The sequence below is a fragment of the Rhinatrema bivittatum genome, chromosome 2 (assembly GCF_901001135.1).
Source record: "Rhinatrema bivittatum chromosome 2, aRhiBiv1.1, whole genome shotgun sequence".
NCBI classification, from domain to species: Eukaryota; Metazoa; Chordata; class Amphibia; order Gymnophiona; family Rhinatrematidae; genus Rhinatrema; species Rhinatrema bivittatum.
In genome coordinates this window covers 190,784,521-190,810,702 of record NC_042616.1, presented here as the reverse complement: position 1 = coordinate 190,810,702, position 26,182 = coordinate 190,784,521, and the positions used below count along the sequence as shown (strand labels likewise).

Genomic DNA, 26,182 nt, shown 5'->3' with positions numbered 1-26,182 from the left:
CACTGTGTGCAGGAAGATCACAACACCCCTGGTATTAGGGATAGGGCACTGTGTGCAGGAAGATTACAACACTCCTGGTATTAATAGGGATAGGGCACTGTGTACATGAAGATCACAACACCCCTGGTGCCAGGGTTAGGGCACTGTGTGCAGGAAGATCACAACACTCCTGGTATTAATAGGGATAGGGCACTGTGTGCAGGAAGATCACAACACCCCTGGTGCCAGGGTTAGGGCACTGTGTGCAGGAAGATCACAACACTCCTGGTATTAATAGGGATAGGGCACTGTGTGCAGGAAGATCACAATACCCCTGGTATCAGGGTTAGGGCACAAGTTCTAGTCACATTGACTGATCACATTACTTGTTTTGTCAAGCTACCAACTGCTTCCATTTCCCATCCCCCATATACTGTCAGTGGGAACCTTGGTAACATGAATAAATAAGAGGGCAGCCAATAGGAATACATATTCATTCCTAAACTGACCTTAACTGACCTGAAAAGTGTCAAATTGTATCCTTTTCAGTTAGTGCGCACTAACTCCCAGTTAGTGCGCACTAATCGGAAAAAACGATTTTTAACGATTTTTTAACTAAAAAATCGTGCCTAACACGATTTTCTTGCCCTGCCACACGATTTCTATCGTTAAGACGATATGGAAAACGATTCACATCCCTATTGGCCATTTCTTGTCCTAATTTCACCATGTCTCAGGAATTTGGAGAAATAAGCAGGAAGCCAAACTTCCTACCAGGTGAGGTGGACAAGCAGGTAGAGGGTTTTCATGTGGATCCAGAATCTGCTGCAAGGTACCCAGACCAAGAAATTTGGGGTCTACAGGAAGGAGCAGGTCTGGAAGAGGATCCAGCATGCCATTAACAGCGTGCATCCAGGTTGTGTGATGTGATGGGCTGAAGAAGACGTGCTTTCTTGAGCTCTGAACGCCAGCCACATTTTATCCGCTGATATCTTAGCCATCCCCAGCAAAATCGGCCAAATTCCTTTCAAAACCTGCGGATCTTATGTCAATAGGCAAGTATAATCATAAATCGCCCGGAATCATGGCTCTTAAAGGAGGAAAAAAGAAAAAATGAGGCCTGGATGCTCTTTCAGAGAAAGTTACGCTAGCAGTAGTGGCAGCATTGGATGCTAGGTTTGACAACCTCTCCTCTCAGATATCCAAGGTCCAGAATTCACTGGAAGAATTACATCCATGCCTGGAAGTAATAGAGGGCAACATATCAACGTTAGGGGGTCATTGATCAAAGTGCTATAAGGCAAAAAAGCCTTAACGCATGTGAAAACACCTTAAATGCATACAAAAATGCCATAACGCATGGTGTGATGCAAATTAGGAAAAGGGGAGGAGTTTGGGGCCGGCTTTGTAATTTGTGAAGCCATATCACACAGCTTTAACTACACCTTTTTCACTTGCGTTAAGCCTAGCTATAAGGCCCTTATACTAGGTAGGTATTTATACCTCTATATGAGGCCCACCTAATAACTCGAGGTGAGGTTTAGATATTAGTGTAGGGGTTAGGGGCCACTTTGACATTCAGAGTGCGACGTACGAACAGAACAGTGCACTCTTGTGAAGATTTGATGACCTTGAACAAGCTAGGGCATCAACATTGCACAAATCTCATCTTTGAGTGAGTTTCCTCACTCCGAAGGTCATCAAATCTTCATAAGAGTGCACTGTCCTGTTCGTATGTCGCACTCTGAATGTCAAAGTGGCCCCTAACCCCTACACTAATACCTAAACCTCACTTCGAGAAGCTAAGTGGGCCTCCTATAGAGGTATAAATACCTACCTAGTATGAGGGCCTTATAGCTAGTTTCTCTCTCTCTCTCTCTCTCTCTCTCTCTCCCAGTGGTTGTAGGTAGGAAATGCAACAATTCTGGCACTTATGGCAAAGTGTGAAAAAGTTATCACAGTTTGTGCTAATACCTATGTTAAGTGCTAAGATAGTACACTTTGTAATAAACAGCCTTTTACCATAAAACACACCCCTTTTCCTATTGCATGCAATATTTAGTGCATTTTGATAAATCCAGGCCTTAGAGGATGACTCTAACAGCTCTGCTAGGCAGCTAGCGTCCCTGGAGACCCAAATTAAATCATACAAGGAAAAGCTGGACGACCTGGAGAACAGATCCCTACGAAATAACTTGCACGTCACAGGTCTCCCAGAATCTATCACAGAGGCTAATTTAGCCAGCGTTTTGGTGAAATGCCTACCTGAGGCACTAGAGAATTCCGTTAGTTGCCACCTCCTTACAGATAGAGAGAGCCCACAGACTGGGAATCAGAAAACCTGAGGATTCCAGACCCAGAACCACCATTGCCAGATTTCTTAACAGAGCTCACAAGCAGGAGATATTGAGAATTTACAGACAACGTCGGGGGCTCAGGTACGCCTTTTTCAAGATTACTCAGCAACTGTCTCACAAAGCTGCAAACTCTGCACTGCACTCGTGGCCAAACAGATCAAATTTTGCTCCAGTTTCCAGCCAAACTGAAAATCTGGCATGACAATACTACGCACCATTTTTAGGAAGCCAGCCAGGCACAGACATTCCTCGAGGGCTTAGCTTAACCTGGGGCCCGCACCCCTCCCCTTCTACGGGGGGGGGGGGGGGGGGTGCGGGCACATCCTCCCCCCAACCATAACAGTTCTGTGCGAGGCCAGGCCCGTGCCTGCCACCCCATCTGGAGCCTCCATTATAGAGATCTAACATAGTCACCCAACACCAGCTGACTGAATTATCTTACTGTGTTCCTGCTGTCTGGCATACAGGGCAGCCTTCCCGATGTCCACGGTCACCCGGAAGAGACAGAGTTTTCAGTTTGGTGAGCTGCGGTGCAAACTGGTCATACTCTCCAGTGGGGCTTGCTTGATCAAAAGGATTCCAGGTTCCAAGGGACACGGTCTGGCAGCCCCAGGGTCGTTTTGCAGCCTCGGTGGTACCCTCCAAACTATAGCAGGGAAGCCAGGACTTTTTCATTCTCATTTTTTCAAAGACTGTGATATCAAACTTGGGGGGGGGGGGGGCGGGCGTGGGTGACTCGAACCTTTTCGGACTCTCTGTCCCTGTCCAGCATGGGAGTGTTCTGACTTCCTCCCTGCTGGGGGAACTGATAGTGACCAGGAGGGACACAGTAAGAGGTGGTTGGACTTTATTAAAAGAAAAAAATATATATATATATATAAGAAGAAATTGCAACTCCGGTTTCTGATTTAGGCTTTCTTGGTTACACTTTTGGTGTGCTGGTGCTCACATATCAGTTTAACGTACCTCCACTTCCTATGTGCTTTTTACAGTACAAAAGAATGTTACATGTGGGGGAGGGGAGTGTGGGTAAGGATTATGTTACTCTAGTTCATTGTTTTTCAAGCAAGGGGTCAATCTTAAACTTTTTAGGTTATTTTCTGCTGTCTATCCGCAGCAAGGGGTGACACTTAATTGGTCCAAACTTCACCATAACCCTTGGGCTCAGGCTGGGAGGCTCAGGGTTCTACCATCTCCTGTCAGCTGTCTAGTCCACTAGTCTTGGCTGGCATGCATGGCTGACTCTATTAGATTGGCATCCCTAAATGTTAACGGCTTAGGCTCCCCAATTAAGAGAGCCAAAATACTACAGTTTCTAAAAAGGCACAAAGTTAAAATAGCTTGCCTACAGGAAACTTATCTTTCCGAAACAGAACATAAAAACTGCAAAGGGATTGGGTAGGCTCCTGTTTTTTTTTCCAACGCCCACAGCAAAAAAGTGGGTGTAGCCATCCTTATCCATAAATTAATTTCCTTCTCCATAACCTGAGAGATTAAAGACCCAGCAGGATGTTTTATAATTCTAACGGGCTCCATTAAAGGTCGAAAGATAACCATTTGCAATCTCTATGGACCTAATAACTACCAGCACACATTTTTTGAAAAATTGGGTCAAACTTTTGTTACTTAACCAGCAAGACTGGCTCTTTGAAGCTGGTGACTTTAACTGTGTAGCTGATCCCCTGCTAGATAGACTCCCTCCCCAAAAATCTCCACAACCTTCAAACTCTTCAAAGGGCATATCCTTTATGTATGAACAACTTCAAGTTCTTGATTATTGGCGAACTCTGCACCCGACAGCCAAAGACTTTACCCATACATTCTTGGATCTTGTCGCTTTTTCCCCCATGTCACCAGAGCTGATATGGGTCCCACGGCCATATCAGACCACTCTCTTAACTGGATTGATCTATATCTCTCAAATGCGACTAACTCATTAAGATGGAGATTCCCTGCCTCTTTTTGTGACGACAAAACCCTGCAGAAATTCTTAATTGAGAATTGGGAAACCTATTCTTTTCATAATAAAGAGCATGGCCATAATCCCTCTCTCTTTTTGCACACCAGCAAAGTTGTGCTCAGAGAAGAAATTATTGCATTTGTCAAAACTAGGCATGCCAAGTTTAATAAAACTATTCTCAATTTAGAATCTCAAATGCAGGCTGCTAAACTCAAAATGATCCAATCCTTAACAGAAGAGTCCAGAGAAACATATTTTTCCATTCTCACCTCTCTAAACACCTGCATCAAATGTTAGGGTTTAGCAGTGTTTGGGTGGATTCTTGGGTACTGTGGCAGATGACCACGCCCATGGGGAGGGGCCCCGTGGGGAGCTACAGTACTGGGCTAGACTCAGGATGCACAAACACAGAATTAGATCTTTTATTGTACAGCTTGATGGATACCACCAGAGGTGGCAGTAGTGAAGTAGTCTGGATGTAACAGTCTTGGGACCCTCGGCAGAGGGAACCCTTCTCACCCCGTTGGTATAGGGGACTTCCGGTGTAGGTTTCCCAGCAAGGCAATGCTGTAGATGAGACAGACTGAGAGTTAGATTACTCACTAGATGGTAGCTGTAGGTAGGCAATACCAACAGGCTGAAGTAGATGGTACTGGTACCGAGGCAGGGAGAGCAGGCCCTCGAGGAGTGAGTACCTGATCCCTGAAAGGCACCTGAAATAAAGCAGAGGGTCCCTGAGGAGCGGGTACCCAGGTTAGTCAATACCCCGAAGGGCAGAGAGAGAGCTTCCAGCAGCAGCATGGAAGCGGCAGAGTAGCTAAGACCAGCCGAAACCAATCCTTTGCTAACTCAATTAGCTAGCAACAAAGTACAGGCTATATACCCAGATGGCGTGACGTCTCTTAAGGGGGACGCCCCTGAGGTTCGTGCCAATGCTGGAATAAATACGTGGGTAGCGTGCGCACCCTAGTAGGACCTTAGGAGGAACATGGCGGGAGGCAGCACCATAGCCATTCCAGGGACACCAGAGAGGGCGGCTAGCATATGCGGCGGTAGCCATTTTCTGGAGAGGCCAGGAGGAGTGTGAGAGAGAGAGAGAGCATGTGTAGGAGAATATTGTATATATGTGGGAGAGCATGGGTGTGTATGTGAGAAAGCATGTGAGTGCTTCAGTGTATGTATGTATGTGGGAGAGGATGTGAGAGCTTATGTGTATGTGTGGGGGACAGCATGTGAGAGCTTGTATGTGTGTGAGTGTATGTGAGGGTTTGTGGTTATATGTGTGTGGGAGAGTATAGAGCTTGTGTGTGCGGAGGGAGCATAGAGCTTGTGTGTGTGTGGGAGAGCATATGAGTTTTTGTGTGTGGAGAGAGCATGTGAGTAAGAGCTTGTATGTATATATGTGGAGGAGTGAGCATGTAAGAATGTATGGGTATATGTGGGAGAGAGTGTGAGAGCTTGTGTGTATGTGTGGGAAAGCATGTGAGAGCTTATGTATGTGTGTATGGCACAGCATATGAGAGCTTGTGTGTGTGGAAGAGTATGTGGGAGTGAGATCTAGTGTGAGTGTATAAGAGAGTATGTGAGAGTAAGAGCTTGTGTGTGTGTGTGTGGGAGAGCATGTGAGAGTGAGAGCTTGTGTGTGTATGTGTGTGTGAGAGAGAACATGTGAGAGTAAAAACTTGTGTATGTGTATGTATGGGAGAGCATATGAGAGTGAGAGCTTGTGTGTGTATATGGGCTTGTATGTGAGAGTATGGGCTTGTGTCTGTGTGTGAATGTGTGTGGAAGAGCATGTAAGAGTAATAGCTTGTGTTTGTGTGTATGGAAGAGTATGTGAGAATGAGAGCTTGCATGTGTGTATGGAAAACTATTTGAGATTGAAAGCTTGTGGAAGTTTGTGGGAGATCATGTGAGAATGAGAGCTTGTGTGTGTGTGTGTAGGAGAGCATATGAGAGTGAGAGCATGTGTGTATGGGTTATGTGAGAGTGTGGGCTTGTGTGTGTCCATGGGAGAGAATGTGAGAGTATGAGCTTATATTTGTGTAAATGAGAGAGCATGTGAGAATGAGAGCTAAGGGTGTGTATGAGAGAGCGTATGAGAATACAAACTTGTTTTATGGGAGAGCATAGAAGAGTGAGAGCTTATGTGTATGGGAGAACGTGAGAGTGAGAGCTTGTGAGTGTGTATATTAGAAAGCATGTGCGAGAACGTGTGTGTGTGTGTGTGTGTGTGTGCATTACTATCGGTGAGCACGTGAAAGTGAGAGCTTGCATGTGTGTATGGGAGAGCATGGGGGCATGAGAGCCCGGGTGTGTACGTGTGTGTAGGAGAGCATGGGAGCTTGTGTGTTTGTGTATGAGAGAGGATGTGTGAGTGAGAGCTTGTGTGTTTGTATGTGTGTGTTTATGGCAGAGCATGTGAGAAAGAGCTAGTGTGTGTTTGTGGGAGGGAAGAAGGGAAGAAAATGGGAGAAGAGAAACCCTAATAAATGTTGCAGACTACTTAGAAATCCATTGTCTGGTGCACTTTAAGGAATTATTTATTAATAAGAATTCAACTAGTAGGGTTCAGACCAGTATGCCTACTGCCCACCCATGTTAACCTTGGGCCCACACAAAAAAATCAGTTCTGGCTTCTCCACTGGTATGAGAGAGAGAGAGAGAGAGCCTGCATATGTGTATGGGAGATAATGAGGCCTGCATATTTGTGTGAAAGCCTGCATTTGTAAAAAGAGTCTTAATATGTGTTTGTGTGTGTGTGTGAGAGAGAGAGAGCCTGTGTGCATATATGAGAGAGAGTCTGCATGTGTATGAGAAAGAGAGGACGAATCTGCATGTATGTGTGTGAAAGCCTGCATGTGTATGAGAGAGAGGGAGCATGTGTATATGAGGAAGAGAGAGGTAGTGTGTGTAAGAGCATGTGTGTGAGGGAGAGAGAGGGAGTGTGTCTACATTAGAGGGAGTGTGTGAGTGTGAGAGAGAGAGGGAATGTGTGTGAGGTGGAGGAATGTATGAGAGAACATGTAGAAAAGTGTATGGAACTTTGAAAATTCACCTTTAAGATTTTAATTTAGTTTTTTTCTGCGGAAATATTTCAGGAGCTTTTGCCTCGTGCATCCATTCAGTTACTTGCTTTCTAGCACTTCCCAGTTCTGTGACTTTTCTGATTTCTAGTTCCATCCATGATTCTAAATTTTTGGACAGGAAACTCAGATCTACTTTTTTTAAATTAACAAACAATTGCGTAGAATACAACTTAATATTAGAAATCATAGTGGTTCCAAACTGCAGAAGGACTTATTACATTTTCTTCTACTGAAAACAGCTTAATTTTTTTTTCCACTACTAGACTCAAGGTGAAATATAAAAAATGTTATAGTTTGTAAGAAGTTTAATGAAAAGTGTGAACTTGGGATGACAGCTTGGAAAATGTATTAGCTTTGCTGCTAGGACAAAAAATTGTTTTACTGTGGGTGAAAATGAGGTAGGAAATGCATGGGTTTGGTTATACAAAACAAGAGCTGCCTTACAGCAACATTCTTCAGTAATAATTTTTTATTTCCTGCTGCCCCTACTTACCTAAAGCTGCAGCGATCACGAAGGGAGGCCTGCGCGGTCGGCGCCCAGACCCGTCGGGGTAAGGCCTTTTGAATTCCCTTCCCCCCGGCGAGCCTGACCGTCGATCCCGCGGCTCAGCGGCAGCCCCACGATACTAAGACCCGCCCACCAACGCGAACAGCCAATCAAGCTGCAGAGGGACTTTTAAAATTCTTCACCCTCCGGCGGCGTCTCTATTTCCTGCTGCCCCTACTTACCTAAAGCTGCAGCGATCACGAAGGGAGGCCTGCGCGGTCGGCGCCCAGACCCGTCGGGGTAAGGCCTTTTGAATTCCCTTCCCCCCGGCGAGCCTGACCGTCGATCCCGCGGCTCAGCGGCAGCCCCACGATACTAAGACCCGCCCACCAACGCGAACAGCCAATCAAGCTGCAGAGGGACTTTTAAAATTCTTCACCCTCCGGCGGCGTCTCTATTTCCTGCTGCCCCTACTTACCTAAAGCTGCAGCGATCACGAAGGGAGGCCTGCGCGGTCGGCGCCCAGACCCGTCGGGGTAAGGCCTTTTGAATTCCCTTCCCCCCGGCGAGCCTGACCGTCGATCCCGCGGCTCAGCGGCAGCCCCACGATACTAAGACCCGCCCACCAACGCGAACAGCCAATCAAGCTGCAGAGGGACTTTTAAAATTCTTCACCCTCCGGCGGCGTCTCTATTTCCTGCTGCCCCTACTTACCTAAAGCTGCAGCGATCACGAAGGGAGGCCTGCGCGGTCGGCGCCCAGACCCGTCGGGGTAAGGCCTTTTGAATTCCCTTCCCCCCGGCGAGCCTGACCGTCGATCCCGCGGCTCAGCGGCAGCCCCACGATACTAAGACCCGCCCACCAACGCGAACAGCCAATCAAGCTGCAGAGGGACTTTTAAAATTCTTCACACTCCGGCGTCGCGCGCCGGCGTCGCGCGCCGAAGGGGCGCGACAAAGGGGCCCCTTTGTCGCGCCCCTTCGGCGCGGCCCCGAGGAAGCCCTGAGTCTACATCCTGGTCTTTGGTTTGAGTTTATAATTCCATTCTATCTCTGTCCGCCCTCCTACCAGCTCATTCAACATATCAGCACCAACAAACAAAGCACAAACATCACTAAAGAACGGCTTTAACCGTCCAGCCCCATCTATCTACAAAAGAACTGGTAAACCAAACCACATACAGGTAGATAGTGGCACCAGAGACTCCAAGCCACTGATCTACATAACCCAAACAAACTTCACAAAGAAAGCTCGCAGAACTTCCAGATCTACCAGCAGACCCCTCAGAAGATTTGTAATATCTCATTACACGACCACCCAATACCACCTGGTCTTCCTTAAGCTTCCACTTAACATTCACCCATCTTTCTCCGGACTGCACTCACCCAACATACCCCATCATACATACAGCACTCTTCTAACATTATCCACCCAGCACTCTTCAAACCACATTCATCCAGCTCTCTTCAGACAGCATTCGCCTAGCACTCCTGTTAACCGTAACAATTCCCACAGTCTTCCACTTCAGCCACTTACATCCCAACATGCACCCCCTCACAATTCCCATCATCCACAATCCCAAATGGAGAACACCAAAGCCCCCTTCCCTCCCCCATCACAATCGTCAACAGAGGCTCAGGCCCATCTTACTGACACCACTCACTCAATTCCTTGGACTAACTCTCTTCTCACTCACATTGATTAATGCGCAATCGATCGCTAAGAAAAGTCATATATTCAACGACTACCTATCCGATACAAAACCTGACATCTGTGCTATCACAGAAACCTGGTTAAAACCCACCGACATAGCACTAATAAATCAGTTACCCATACAGGATTATGATGTTCTCTCTATTCCCAGACCTAAAAAAAGAGGAGGTGGACTTCTCCTCGCAGCCAAAAAAAACGCTGGGTCTGACTTTGCAGACTTCCAATAACATATCAAAGATTGAATTTGCCCTATTCAACTCAAAACATCTGACTATCGGCCTAATCTATGCTCCCCCCGGAATACTGGAAGCTGACCCATCTTCCATCATAGAACTTACAGCAAAACACCTAAATTCCACGAAACCTACCATCCTCATGGGAGATTTTAATCTACATGTAGATATCCAACCTCATTCTACCAACTGTAAAACTTTTCTCTCCTCTCTCAACAATATGGGTTTCAGACAAATAGTGACTGAACCAACCCACAAAGCAGGCCATACGCTGGACCTTATCTTTATAAATGAAGGTATCACAACCCACACCACTCCAACTTGCACTCCAATACCTTGGTCAGACCATCGAATTATATCATCGGTTTTAAAAATAAAAGAACTTCCACCACAATCCACACAACCTATAACTATATCGCTTAGGAAACAATGCTCAGGAGACCAACTCGGTGAACACCTAGCCAAGGAACTTGAGCACCTAGACCTATCCGACGTAAACTCAGCAACTTCATCATGGACCAACATCACTAAAAAGGTTGCAGATCAAATTTGCCCCATGACAACTAAATCTATCAATCCAAACAAAGACAACAGGAGACCCTGGTTCACACCAGAGCTAAAAAATCATAAACACGAGTTGAGATGCAAGGAACAAAATTGGGCGAAAAAACCCATCTACAACCACCCTCCTCATCTACAAATCATGCCTTAACTCATACAGAAACAACATCAACACAACAAAGAAAATATTCTTCTCCAAAAAAATCCACCACCTCATCTTTGATTCAAGAGCTCTTTTCTCCTATGTATCAACCCTCACAAAACCCCCGGCACCGACCATTCCAGATGATCAAGCACTCACTAAAGCGAACGAACTAGCAGACTTTTTCGACAACAAAATCACTTCACTTCTAGCTCCCCTCAAGGGACCATCTACACATCCAAAACACGTAATCAACCCCACCCCCCAATCTTCGCAATCACCCCCCTCAACAAACACCTCATTCAACCGCTCAACCACCACTCCCAACAGATCAACAACCATCGCACCCAAATGTCAAACAACCTAACACTAACACTTCACTAACACTACTCAACACTTTTGAGCTCACATCCACTCTAGAAATAGAGAATATTCTCAAGAAGATAAAACCATCCTCTCATCCATCAGACCACATTCCATACAACAAACTGTGTCTGATCTCCAACACCATAGCCAAACCTTTAGCAGACATTATTAACTGCTCCTTCTCTCAAGGACATGTCCCGAACCAACTCAAGTTAGCCATGCTCAAGCCGCTCCTCAAAAAACCTAACTTACCCACCTCAGACCCAGCAAACTTTAGACCCATAGCAAACCTCCCGTTGATTGCCAGAGTTATGGAGAAAGTTGTAAACAAACAACTTACAGAATATCTTGACGAAAACAACATCCTCACCTCAAACCAATTTGGCTTTCGCAAGTCTATGAATACCGAATCATTATTAACATCATTATCAGACACTATCATTTTCAACCTAGAAAAGGGCCAACCTTGCCTCCTCGCTCTCCTTGATCTTTCATCAGCGTTTGATACCGTTAACCACTCATGCCTCCTGCAACGCCTAATAGACATTGGCATTACAGGAGTAGTTTTTAACTGGTTCAAATCATTTTTGGAGAACAGAACATACAAGGTCAAGATAAATAACAAAGAGTCCCACACCATCGAATCCAAAAGGGGGGTACCACAAGGATCATCCCTCTCCCCGACTCTTTTCAATATTTATCTACTCCCACTTTGTCAACTTCTCACTAACCTTAAGCTAAGACATTACCTATACGCGGATGATATTCAAATCCTCATCCCTATAGAAGATTCCATATACAAAGCCATATCATTCTGGAATAAATGTCTGTCAGCTATCAACAATCTACTCACCAGCCTCAACTTGGTTCTAAATAAAAACAAAACTGAAATCCTCATTATAACTCCGGAAAACTATACCCCTTCCTCACATTCTAACACTAATCAACATCCGGTCACCACAGGGCTCTCCACCACACAACAAGTTAGAGATCTGGGAGTCATCATAGACAACAGACTCAGTCTCAACAAATTCGTCAACAACACAACAAAAGAATGTTTCTTTAAACTTCAAACATTAAAGAAACTCAAACCTCTCCTCCTATACAGAGACTTCCGCATGGTTTTACAAGCCATCATACTCCCAAAGCTGGATTATTGTAACTCTCTCCTCCTAGGCCTTCCAGCATGTACCATCAAACCACTTCAGATGGTCCTGAACGCCTCTGCAAGAATTCTATCAAATGCCAAAAAGAGAGATCATATCACCCCAATTCTCCACCATCTCCACTGGCTTCCAATTAAATACAGGATCCAGTTCAAGTCTTTAATGATGATACATAAGGCCTTACACAACATCGCACCTCTCAACCTAACATTCCAAATTCAATTACACACATCTGTGAAACCAACCAGAAGCGCCTATCAGAACAGACTAATCACACAACCTATGAAATCCGTTCTGAGGAAACGTGCATTATCCACAGCAGGCCCTTCACTTTGGAACTCGCTCCCTCCAGACCTTCGTTTAGAACCATGCCACTCTACATTTAAAGGGAAACTTAAGACTTGGCTTTTCAAACAAGCTTTCCCCTAGAGCCAAGAACACGAAGAAAAGTCTTTTCAAGCCCACAACGAGTTATTCAGATCTATTTTTTTCTTCCTTTGTTAATCAGAAATTTACACATGCTGACTTCAATGTAAAACTTATTACTTTGTTTTTGTTCAATGTAAAACTTCTTTTATTCTGTTCTATGTAAACCGCTATTTGTAGCGATAGTTACTGTTCTTTGTGAACCGGGGTGATATGTATATTATACAGGAACCTCCGGTATATAAATTAATTTAAATAAATAAATAAATAAATAAATAATACGTGAGGGATAGCTAAACGTCTTCATTTCAATTTAGGAAGTCATTGCCAGGAGGATATTGATGAATGTGAAGCTAGCCCTTGCTTCTCCAGAGAGCTCTGCATCAATACCTTTGGTTCCTTTCACTGTGGCCCATGCCCTACAGGCCTGCAAGGAGACGGCAAGATATGTTACGGTAAAAAAAAGTACTCTTTCAACCTAAGATTACCGTATTTAATCATTATAGACATATGTGGAGACTACTTCAAAGCAGTAAAGCCTCAGATTAGTTATTTTTATAGCATTTTTCTTGAACTTGTTTAAAGTATTAGGAATTTCCTAAGCACAATTTTCCAGTACTGTAACCACTACCTACAAGATGAGCTTCTTGTGTCATTGTTCCAAATGCTGTGATTATAGCAATGATTTTATTCACTGTCTTATTTAATTGTATAAAATACAAAGGAAGAAGGTGTGGTGCAAAAATGAGTTTCCCTAAAAAATACCAAGATTCTTTAAAAATCAGAAGAAGTAAAAATTGCCAATCAAAAGCTGACAGTCCCCCAACATAGACCGTGTTTCAAATATTATAGCCAGCTTAGTGCAGTACGGACAAATGAAGAATCAATAGTAGCAAGGCATCCAGAGCAAAAAAAACCTTCAGAAATGAATATACAATAAACCCAAGCTTTCCAGGCTTAGAAACATTTACTGCATGGATGCCAGCATAAGTACACTAAACTTGTGCTAGCGATTTTAATTTCAGGCAAGGTTGGGCAGACTGCGCCAAAAACAAAGTTACACAAGTAGAAATCACAGAGTAAACAAGGCATCCAAAACAAGTGAAAATATCAGCTTTACCAAAGTAAAAATCTACTTAAAAGAAACAAACAGAGAAGCTTACCAAGGCTTAAACAGCTTAACTATACTGTAGATCTACTTAAAATAATCAAACAACCAAACTCACCACTGCTTGACTTTACGGGTGTCAGCATGAGTGCATGGCTATTATATTTGTTTCAGTTTTAGGTCCCTCCCGACGCAGGAAGGCTATGACCAGCCACACTCACCTCCAGTCCCCACCAAACAGTCAGACCATGCCTCCACCTAGAACATATGCGTAACATCTCTGTAAATAGGCCCTGCGGCAGGAAATACATGATCGGTGCATCCTCATGACATCACGCGACAGGGGTATTTAAACCTCCTTCATACTCTTGTCAATGCCTCAGCAACAGCTCCCCTGCCTAGCCAGCAGAAAGTGTTGCCTCAGCTGTCCAAGCCTTGTCTCATCCAACCTGTCCAGCCTTGTCTTGTTCAGCCTGCCCAACCTTGCCTTGTCCAGCCTGTCCGCCCTTACCTCGTCCAGTCTGTCCAGCCTTGCCTTGTCCAGCCTCGCCTTATTTATTTATTTATTTAACAGCTTTTTTTATACCGACATTAGAGGGCACATCATATCGGTTTACATCTGAACAAAAGGTAGAAAATACAAAAACAGGGAGGGGGGAAGGGGAGCAACAAGAGTAACAATTTGCAACAAAGGTGCTGCAGCTAGAAGGAGGATCTATATGTGAGCCTGAAAAGTTGAAACTAAAGGGTTAAAGATAATTACATATTAACATAATGCTAAGGGCGGCAAGGGTTAATTGCAAGGTGAGGAGATGAAGGTGGCAGTGGTAAAGGGAACTAGTCAGGATATGCCTGGTGGAAAAGCCAAGTTTTCAGCATTTTCCTGAATTTGTATGGGCAAGGCTTGAGGCGGAGGTTTGTCGGTAGAGCATTCCAGTGAGTGGGGCCTGCTATTGATAGGGCACAGTCCCTTGTTGATAGGGCATGGTCACGGTCTCACCTTGCCCAGTCCTGTCCTTGCTCTGACTCTGTTGCCTTTCCCTGTCTACCTGCCTTGTCCTTGTCCTCAGAGTCTTGTCTTGTCCATCTTGTCCTGTCCTGTCTCCATGTGTCTTGTCTGTCTTGGTGTGATTCTCCAGTTCTGATCCATGCTTTGGACTTTTACTATTCTCTTACTTGCTGCCTGGACCTGACCTTGCCTTGTATCCTGACTTCACCCTGTCTGCTGCATGCCCTGACATTCAGCCTGTCCCTGAACTCTCTCATGGTTCACTTTCAGGACCCACCTAAGTCCTGCCGGCCTCTGGAAGTCAATAGCTCAACCTGCGGAGAATGGGACTGGTTTAGACAAAGCTCCAGCTTGTCTTAGACCAGGGTATATTCATCCACTCTCAACAGTAGGTACGCTTACTAGGCTTCATCAACCTTGCCACAGCATAAGGCCTCACAATCATTACTGCTGAACCCCTGAACTCAGCGGACACAGCTTTAGATAAAATATGACCTGTCAAATTCCCTGGCCAGTCTACTCCGAGGTTTAATCCAGCAAGTCCACCTGCAGCTTAATCATGTGACCAGACTACTTCAGGGTCTTTCTCATTGATTGAATGCCATAAGAACATAAGAACATGCCATACTAGGTCAGACCAAGGGTCCTTCAGGCCCAGCATCCTGTCTCCAACAGTGGCCAATCCTGGCCATAAGAACCTGGCAAGTACCCAAAAACTTATTCCATGTTACCATTGCTAGTAATAGCAGAGGCTATTTTCTAAATCAACTTAATTAATAGCAGGTAATGGACTTCTCCTCCAAGAACTTATCCAATCCTTTTTTAAACACAGCTATACTAACTGCACTAACCACATCCTCTGGCAACAAATTCCAGAGTTTAATTGTGCATTGAGTGAAAAAGAACTTTCTCCGATTAGTTTTAAATGTGCCACATGCTAACTTCATGGAGTGCCCCCTAGTCTTTCTATTAACTGAAAGAGTAAATAACTGATTCACATCTACCCATTCTAGACCTCTCATGATTTTAAACACCATTATCATATCCCCCCTCAGCCATCTCTTCTCCAAGATGAAATGTCCTAACGTCTTTAGTCTTTCCTCATAGGGGAGTTGTTCCATTGCCCCTATCATTTTGGTAGCCCTTCTCTGTACCTTTTTCATTGCAATTATATCTTTTTTGAGATGCGGTGACCAGAATTGTACACAGTATTCAAGGTGTGGTCTCATCATTGAGCGATACAGAGGCATTATGACATTTTCCATTTTATTCATCATTCCCTTTCTAATAATTCCCAACATTCTGTTTGCTTTTTTGACTGCCGCAGCACATTGAACCGACGATTTCAATGTGTTATCCACTATGACGCCGAGATCTCTTTCTTGGATTGTAGCACCTAATATGGAACTTAACATTGTGTAACTATAGCATGGGTTATTTTTCCCTATATGCATCACCTTGCACTTATCCACATTAAATTTCATCTGCCATTTTGATGCCCAATTTTCCAGTCTCACAAGGTCTTCCTACAATTTATCACAATCTGCTTGTGATTTAACTACTCTGAACAATTTTGTATCATCTGTAAATTTGATTATCTCACTCGTCGTATATCTTTCCAGATCATTTATAAATATATTGAAAAGTAAGGGTCCCAATACAGATCCCTGAGGCACTCCATTGCCCACTCCCTTCCACTGAGAAAATTGTCCATTTAATCCTACTCTCTGTTTCCTGTCTTTTAGCCAGTTTGCAATCCACGAAAGAACATCGCCACCTATACCATGACTTTTTACTTTCCTAGAAGCCTCTCATGAGGAAAATTGTCAAATGCCTTCTGAAAATCCAAGTATACTACATCTACCGGTTCACCTTTATCCACATGTTTATTAACTCCTTCAAAAAAGTGAAGCAGATTTGTGAGGCAAGACTTGCCTTGGGTAAAGCCATGCTGACTTTGTTCCATTAAACCATGTCTTTCTATATGTTCTGTGATTTTGATGTTTAGAACACTTTCCACTATTTTTCCTGGGACTGAAGTCAGGCTAACCAGTCTGTAGTTTCCCGGATCGCCTCTGGAGCCCTTTTTAAATATTGGGGTTACATTTGCTATCCTCCAGTCTTCAGGTACATTGGATGATTTAAATGATAGGTTACAAATTTTTACTAATAGGTCTGAAATTTCATTTTTTAGTTCCTTCAGAACTCTGGGATGTATACCATCCGGTCCAGGTGATTTACTACTCTTCAGTTTGTCAATCAGGTCTACCACATCCCATAGGTTCACCGTGATTTGATTCAGTCCATGCAGGCTGAGCTACCAGCTCCAGCTCCAGTTGAATCCTCCACCATGCCTGCTTGGACCTCGGAAGCCATGCTACATCTTCCACCGCCTCCCAGGTACAGTGGCAACTTAAAGGATGCTGTAGGTTCCTCAATGTAAATAAGATGCACTTTGAACTTCAGGTGGCTCACTTCCCAAGATGACATACATTCTTTCCTTATTGGATGGCCCTGCCCTTGCCTGGGCCTCTTGCTTGAGGGAACAAGACAAACCACCTGACAGTTATATGACAGTTATATGACAGTTATATGACACCTGACAGTTATATGACAGTTTCACCTGATTTTTGATAAGACGGTCATGTCTCGTCTGCAGCCATGGAGTTGCTACATATTCACCAAGGCACCTGTAACATAGGTGACTATGCTGTAGAATTTCACACTTTGACCTCTGAGCTTGACTGGGTTGAAGACAGTCAAATGCCTATCTTCTGCCAAGAGCTAGCAGGCAGAATAAAAGACAAGCTGGCAGGCCAAGATCTTCCACCTTCTCTGAAAGCACTCATTGACATGGTTATCCATGTGGATTTAAGGTTCCAGGAACAAGCCCAGGAGAAGAAGACATTCCACCAACCTATCTGTTTGGCTACTGACTTCCAGCATACCCTGAAGTATGCTGGAAGTCTGATGTCAGACCACATCATACTTGTCGCCTCCAAAGAACCATGCAGTTGGGTAGATCTTGGCTCTTGGAGGAAGCTTAACCCCTGCCTCTACTGTGCTGCACAGGGACATTTTATTAGCTACTACCCCAAAATTATGGGCAAACCTCTGAATGGGGGCTTAGTTGGGAAGACAGTCAAGAGTTACGCGGCCCCCTCTCCATTGTAGGTGGTGCTTTTGTGCCTCAGCTTTGGGAAACATACTGTTTGGATCGAGGCATTACTTGATTCCAGAGCTGGGGCAATTTCATCCAGGAGTCGTTAGTACATCAGTGTGGCTGGCCCACTACCACCTTGACCACAGCTCATACCAGTTTTTCAATCAATGGAGAGCCTATGTTTGGCTTCTTGACTATGGGCACCTTACCTATCACCATGCAGATTAGATCACATCTGGAAAGCTTCGAGTTCTATATACTCTCCAAGGAAGGTCAATCTTGTCATTCTCGGGTTGCCCTGGCTTAGACTCCACCAACCTTCTATTGACTGGTGTGCATTGCAGATCACCCATTGGGGCCCCTCCTGCCAAGATTATTGTGCCATTTGGATTCTGCTTCCAGTGATGATGGCTCAAACCATCTTGCCTGACCTGCTGGCTCTGCCACTCCAGTATACATCACTTACTAACCTATGCTGTAAGCATTAAGTAACAGCCTATTCTGTTGCCTCACAGCTCTGATAACCGCCCGGATTCCTCGAAGCCCTTCATCTTGGAGGTAGATGCCACTGCTATTGAGGCAGGGGTTGTCTTCATTCAACTTGATGACCCAGGGACCCACAAGCCATGTTCTCCTCTCTCCAAAGGATCCTCTCCTGCAAAAGAAGATCAACTGGTGAATGTTCTTTTCTGTTTTCCAAAACGAAGAATTCTTGGAACCTCCTCTGGAACTCCTGTCAAAACTCCCAGTTTTACAGATGGTAAAGTAATGCATCAACATTATCCCCAGAAGATGAAAATAGGATGCCTGGGCAGGAGCCTTAGAAGGGGGTTACTGTTATGTTTGGCCAGCTGCGGGAAGGCCGCAACCAGCTGCACTCACCTCCAGGTGCCGCAAGTTCCCTGTCACAGCAGGAACGTCACCGCCAAACAGGTCACATGCCTGGCATCTTTGTAAATAGGCCCCACATTGGAAAATCATGAAATGTGCCTCCTGATGAAATCACGCAAGGGGGAGATTTAAACCTCCGCCGCATTCTCATTGGGCTTCAGCAACTGATCATCTGCCTAGCCAGCAGAACGTGTTCCCTCAGATGTTCAAGACTTGCCTTATCCAGCCTTCCCAGCCTTGCCTCGTCAAGCCTGTCCCAGCCTTGCCTCGTCAAGCCTGTCCAAGCCTTGCCTCATCCAGCCTTCCCAGCCTTGCTTCGTCCAGCTTATCCAGCTGTACCTCATCCAGCCTGTTCAGTCTTGCCTCATTCAGCTTGTCCAGCTTTGCCTGATCCAGACTGTTCAGCCTTGCCCCTCCCCATCTTGCCCAGTTCCTGCCCTTGTCCTGTTTCTGTTGCCTCTCCCTGTCTACCTACCTTGTCCTTGTCCTTGGAGTCTTGTCTTGTCTTGCCTTGTCCATCTTGTCCTGTCCTGTCCTGACATGTCTGTCTTGGCGTGATTTTCCTGTTCTGACCCTTGCTTTGGACTTTGACTTGCTGCCTGGACATGAACTTGCCTCATCTCCTGACTAAGCCCTGTCTGCTGCCTGACCTGACTCTCTGCCCATCCCTGGATTCTCTCTTGGAACCCAATGCTCAACCTGCGGGGAATGGGGCTGGTTTTGGCGAAGCTCCAGTTTGTCCCAGACCAAAGCATGCTCGCTCACTGTCAGCAGGGCCCTAGTAGGTGTTGCAACCATCGCTGCTCGACATTCTCACTCCGCCCTCTTTACTTCTGTGGCGACTCCCTTCAGGTCTGATGGACAGCTGGCTGCCGCAGCATCTCCATGCCGTCTCCTTCCAGCGTCCCCGGACCAGCTTGACGTTGCAGATTCGCCATGTTGCCTGAAGACCTAGGGCGCGCGCTCTGATTGAAATACCAGCAAGAGCATGAACCTCAGGGGCATCCCCCTGAGATGATGTCATCCGCGTCCAATATTTAAAGGTCTCTGTTTCACTATCTAACTGAGTTAGCAAGGGGTTGGGTATGGGAATGTGTCTCGCTACCTACGGACTACTCCCCCCAAGCTAATCTGCCTCCTCGGACTTACCAGAGGTACCCGCTCCTCGGGGGCCTCGCTTTTTTTCTTTACTTTCAGATTACAGATAGGAACCGGTACTCGCTCCTCAAGGGCCCATGTTCCTGGACACTCTGAAGATTCTCTACTGCTTGGAAGCTATCGCTGCTACAAACAATTGTGAGTTACCATCGCTCTCTCAGAGCTTTCCCTGGAACCAGGTACTCGCTCCTCGAGAGCCTAAACCTTTCCAGCTCCTGAGCTTCCTTGAGACCTTATTTAATTTTTTTCATCTAATTCTGTTCATGAACTCTGCCTACTCTGCCTACTCACCTTCTACAGTTTCTCAACAGCTCAGCCATCCTGGATCGCTGTTCCAGTACCTGAGGGACTACAGCCCTGCCGGGCATATCAGCTCACTACTGCCACTTCTGGTGATTTCAAAAACCTGTTTAATAAAAGAACTAATGTGTGTCTGTCTCCATACTCAAGCCTAGCCGGTGGTCCCTCTCGGGATACCCTCCTGGGGGCGTGGTCATCTGCCACCGACCCAGGGATCCACCCACAACTATATCAGATTCATTACAGATTGCTACTCCTTAGTAAGACTATATCTGAGACACTACAAGATTGCTGACTCTTTCTTCTTTAGGAGACATTAATAACAGATTGCTACTCCACAGTCTAACTAACAGCAGATTTACATCAGTAGGTACATTTACTAGTCTGCATCTACCTTGCCATAGCATAAGGGCTCACAATCATTACATATAGCGAAACACAATCTGTGTCAGGGGACCATCAACATTTGCTACTTGATTGCTATGATAGGCAATTTTTGCACCTTCTTATATAAAATAAAAGTTATTTTTTAAGAATCTTGGAATTTTTGCACAAGATCAGTTTTGTACCACACCTCTTTCCTTTTTTATCTTTTGATTGATGGTCTGGGTTATTTAATTTTATAACATCTTAAACAAAACAAAACAAAACAAAAAAATAAGACAAGTAGGGGAGTTAGTTAAGTTTTCTGTTTTGGAAGTCAAGAAATTCCAGGCATCCAAATGTGAAGTATCTGTATGTTGTTGAATGTCAAAATAATAATAAGCCTCCAATTTTAAACAAAAACGGATTAAAAGTTAAATCCTGTCATATTCCTATTTTTGAAGGTTTCTGCACACTTTTTGAAGAAAAATACTTCAGATAGATGTTAATTAAAGCTCTGAATATAGTAAAAGTAGAAATTAGAAAATTTTTTGGAAGATCTTTTCTCTTGTACTCCTAGCTCCTACTCCCCAGGTAGTCATAGCCAGGCAGCCAGGTCCCCTTGCCAGTCCCAGGACTAGAAAGATGTCTCCTCCAAGGTACTCGCTCATTGCCACTGGTAGAGGCCACCACTATAGAAGCAGCCATCTTTCCTCTCTCCAAATGGCCCCTTTAGATGGGGGAATCTGAACCCATATTCCCTTGTGCTATAGCCCAAGCTATGGGGCCCCTCTCCCAAAATCACATCGTGGCTGCATGGCGTGTTCTTTTGTGTCGTGGTCCAACACTGTGATAAAAAGAATGTGCCGCATGGCCCTTTAACTCGATGGCAGCCCCAAATTCATGGGACTGCCAATATCTTAAAGGGCTGCTGACCCCCCCCCCCCCCAAAAAAAAAAAAAAAAAGAATTTGGCGAGGAGGTTTAGTGGGGATCAGTGCTGACCCCTGTTTCAACCGGAGGCCACCAGTTGAAGCAGCCCTGTCTCTCCCTAAAATTAAAAATAAGTTTCGAGAATGTGCACGGCAGAGGCCCCCCAAATCTAAGCTCCCATCCCCCACTCCCACCAGCACCCCCCCCCCCCCGATGCTCAAACCAACCTACCCCAGCATCCCCTCGAAGTGTACAAACCTCTCACCCTCTACCCCCCCCCCCCCCCCCCCCCCGATTCTTAAACCGCCCATCCCTTGCTCCCCCGAAGTGTTTGCACACACATGAGTTTTGTTTCTAACCTTGGGAATGGCATTTTGAAAAATTTAGTAACGTTATATGGGAACACAAAACTAAGAACAGCATTTGGTAATATTTTGAATATTGATAACAATTTTACCATATTTTGAATCCAGTTAGAAATGTCTGTTAGTTTTCTATGCATGATGGAAAGATGCCTGCATTTGTACAAGTGTGAAACTTGTAAATAATATCAGCTTTGTCACATATTCAGCTCTTGTTGTCCATTGACACACCCCTCTCCTAAACATTATGTCCCCACATTCATCTCAAAAATACAAGTTAAGGCATTGAGGGGCTGATGCAGTAAAATCCACACTTAAGCCAGTGTTATATTTGAGTGTGGGTTTTACTTTACTTCATGGGATATGGTACCGTGGGATGCAGTAAACTATTGGCATACAAATGCACCGTGAGGAAAAAAAGAATGCACTAAATGGAAAAAACTCTTTTTTTTTTTTTTTTATAACTAAAGGGCCATTTGCATGCCATTGAACTGCAAATCTATGCTAAAAATGATTTTTTTCTTCTGCTCAGTGGTGCCATTAATATCTAGATTAAGTCAAGATGCAGTGCAAGAGAAAGAAAAGAGCAAAGAGGCAGCAACCAGCTCCAACTTCAGTGTTCAGTGTATAATTGAATGAGCCTGCTATGCACGTCGCCTTTCCACAGTCACAAACCTAAATCATTAAAGAGCAGCATTTGCTTACCACCCATTGATGATATTTTTTTTACAACTTTCACTGTATATACTGCCACAGTACCTAAAGCAGCCTATACTGCCACAGTACTGCCACAGTACTGCCTATACTGCCACCTATACTGCCACAGTACCTAAAGCAGCCTACAATTTAAAGCAGAAAATAAAATCCAGATCACCATTGCTGCTTCCATTTTCCCTATCTTTCCACACCAATGGATGAAATAGTAGTAAAGTGCATTTTAGCTATCAGTTTATTAATGAATTAACTCTCTGGCACATTGCACCATCTTTCCAGCCAACTTAGAAATTGATACACCTAATGTGATCTAAAACCTTTCAACCTTCATTAGCAAAAAAATATTTTCCTAGTTTCTGCAAAATAATGTTAACTGTCAATACTGAAGTCATTTTTTATGCCCAGAATTTAAGGCTTCCAAATTTCTAATGCTGCTTGTCTACCTCCTCCTACCTCAGAGTTCAATTGCCCACAGTAAAAGGATGGATGCAAAGAAGTAAAGCAGTCCCATCTTTAGCAGGCTTCCCTGCATCGCCCAGTAATGGTTAATAGGGTCATTAGCATTGCATTTGCATGTTCCCACTCTAATCCTGCCTGACTTTTAACCCGTGTTAAGCGCATATTTATTCCATGCTAAAATACCCATTACATACCAAAGTCAGCACTGCTTTGGCCCCTGAAAGAGTTACTAGTCTGTTTTAAAGATAAGGCTGTTTGCTTTGCAGTAAGATGGGGTATTTTACTGTCATATAGAGCAACATTTTCTTCTGGGTAAGGGAGAAAGGAATGCGTAAGGAGTCAAAAAGCTATTGACAAGGCCTCCAGATTCCTGCAACAGATTATGAGTACTAGATTCTGCAGAAATTATGTGGAACATTTGCATACAATTTTGCATCACTAAATACGCACAAAATAACTCATTTTTTTCTTGAAAATAGTTCACATTGCTAAGCAGTGTACATAACACATGGCTGGGGCAAGGTCACGTCAATGCCATTTTGGAAAACTTTGGAAAACAGCACCAGCTAGGATGGGTGAAGTTTGCAAGGGTGCATCCGGCCCTGATGTGGGATCTATTTCAAGGTTTGGGGGGAGTGCAGGAGTGGGGTCGGGGGTAGGGGCCTTAACCCTAAATATTTTTTCTGGCTTCTGGGGGGGGGGGGTGTAGGGGCAGGTGGGACCCAGACAGGATCATTGTCACTTGGGAGGTAAGTGGGGCTGGGACCCAAAGCCAATTTTTTTACATGGACATGGGGGCCAGGGTCATCACCGCGCAGGCTTTTTTTCTCTATTTTTAGATTTTTTGAGGGTGTCGGGGGTCACCTCAACTGGCAGCCCTGGGTTGAGACGGGGGTCAGCACTGATCCCCCCTCAACCTTCTCATTTGACCACAATGTTTTTTTTTGAGGGGGGGAGTTCTGCCATTTTAAATGTGTAGTGGGAGCTTCAGGACCCATGTTAGTGTCCCAAGCCTCCTGATGTACTTCTAACACATTTCAAATAGGTGTTATTATTTTATCACGACTGATCATCTTCTCATTTGGCCAGGATACGCTATTAACATAAAACTGACTATGCATCCCCTTTTTTGCATGCATTTGCATTATTCATGCATGCAAATCACAAGCAAAGGTCATTTTAATAGGAGAGGTATCTGGGCAGGGAGATACAAAATATCAGGTATATTGTGTTATATATGTGCTATAACAGAGCATTAATACAGCTTGATGCATCACCTAGTTAGATGGCTGAGTCATCCCGGTAGCTTTGAATATTGGAGTTAGCCAGTTAACTTAGCTGACTAACTCAACTCCTCCTAGTTACACCCCTGGAACACTCCTAACTATCTGGATAAATTGTAACTTATTAGCCGGCTAGAATTAAGCTGGATATGTGCCGAAAAAGGACTTCCCTGCTTTACAGGCTTTACTTTGCCTCATTGAACTCAATAACAATGGCTGGACTGCAAAGGCCAGCATTGACACAGTCCTGGGAGGATGAAAAGTTCCTAGAATATATATACTTTCACCACTCGTTCTCCCAACTCTCCCGTATATCTGTTACGCGTGACGTCCGCAGCAGACCCGCGGCAGGGCCCCCTCACCTCTCTGCAGTAACTCCAGCTCCTGGTTCCTCCTCTCTGGCGGCGGTGGGCCACCAGCTCCATCCTTGGGCCTCCCCTGGTGCCTCTGGCTCAGCTGCGGTCCCTGATGTTCCCAGTTCAGCCACCACGTCCATTGCTTCACTTTGGGCCTCTCCACGTGACCCGCGGAGAGACGCTGCTACTCGGCGCCGCGTCTATCCCTTGGCGCGTGCGCACGCATCACCAATGCTTATGTAGGGCCCACGGCGGGAACCAAGCCGCGGCCCAGGATGATGACATCAGTGGAACTTTAGTATTTAAGCGCAGGCTCCACTCCCTAGCTTTGCCTTTGCAACAGGTCTCCTCGCTGGTCAAGTACTCATTGCCTCCTTAGAGATTCTTCTCACTCCTGCGTTCCTGTTCCTCGTTTGATCCTGGTTCCTGTCTCCTTGTTCCTACATTCCTGCCTTGCACCTTACCTCAGATTGCCTACATGGACTTTGACTCTGCTTCGCCTGACCACGCCATTGACTCTCCGGACCCAGACCTCTGCATTGCCTGACTACGCCGTTGCCTCTCTCCAGACCCAGAACTCTGCATTGCCTGACTACGCCGTTGCCTCTCTCCAGACCCAGAACTCTGCATTGCCTGACTACGCCGTTGCCTCTCTCCAGACCCAGACCTCTGCATTGCCTGACTACGCCATTGCCTCTCTCCAGACCCAGACCTCTGCATTGCCTGACTACGCCGTTGCCTCTCTCCAGACCCAGACCTCTGCATTGCCTGACTACATCACTGCCTCTCTCCAGACCCAGACCTTAGCATCGTTCGACTACGCTTGCCTATATCCATGATCAGACCTCAGCGTTGCTTGCCACTGCTTCCAGATTGCAGCCAGCCTTGACTTAAGCCTGTCCCTTGACGCCTCTTCAGCTTATTTCCTGGACTTTCTCAATTCAGGCTTCGGCCTGCTCTTGCTCGGGCGCCTCCTGTCTGCCTTCATTCCTTTGGCGCCTGAGTCTCTAGGACACTACCTTGTCCGGTGTAAGACTGTACCATCTCTCTCCTGCTATTTTCGGGCTGAACTCGATCTCCTCATCGTCTACATACAGAGGCCCACCTAAGTCCAGCCGGCACCCAAAGGCTCAACCCGCGGGGAATGAGGGCTGGTATTGGTGAAGCTCCAGCTAGCCTCTGTTCATCAGTCCACTCTGCTTGCCAACGGTGGGGACCCATAGGTCCCTACCTACGGGTTGCATCAACCCCACCTCGGCCCAAGGGTCCACCTCCGGTACAACAGGTTGCAAAGACCATGGACTCATGCTCTCCAGGCCATATCTGACTTGGCATCCAAAGTATAAGAACAGCAGCAGTTTGTTGAGGCATTGGCCTCCTCCATTGGGCGTCTCCACAAAGAGCTTAATGCCCTTACCAGCAATCCGGTCCCAGTACCGGCTCCTCCTCATCCACAGCTGTCATCTTCTATGCCTCGAGCTTTGTTGGCCCCACCAGCGCCCCTGCGCTTCAACGGTGACTTCAAGGTCTGTAGAGGATTCATCAACCAATGCTATATGCAGTTCGCTCTGCAGCCCTCCATCTTCCAGGACGAATTAACCAAGG

The 26,182-nt window shown here is 45.4% G+C and overlaps 1 protein-coding gene across 5 annotated transcripts in view; it reads left to right on the top strand.

Annotated features, from left to right (window-relative positions):
* The window catches only part of VWDE (von Willebrand factor D and EGF domains), a 268,951-nt gene that overhangs the window by 156,978 nt on the left and 85,791 nt on the right, over positions 1-26,182 (top strand). For 4 of the 5 annotated variants that reach the window (XM_029588980.1, XM_029588984.1, XM_029588982.1 and 1 more), the window contains one exon: positions 12,797-12,934. The exons of the other annotated variant lie outside the window; for it this stretch is intronic. In XM_029588980.1, the coding sequence (XP_029444840.1) occupies positions 12,797-12,934 (138 nt within the window). The remainder of the gene's footprint in view (positions 1-12,796; positions 12,935-26,182) is intronic. 5 annotated transcript variants of the gene reach the window in all.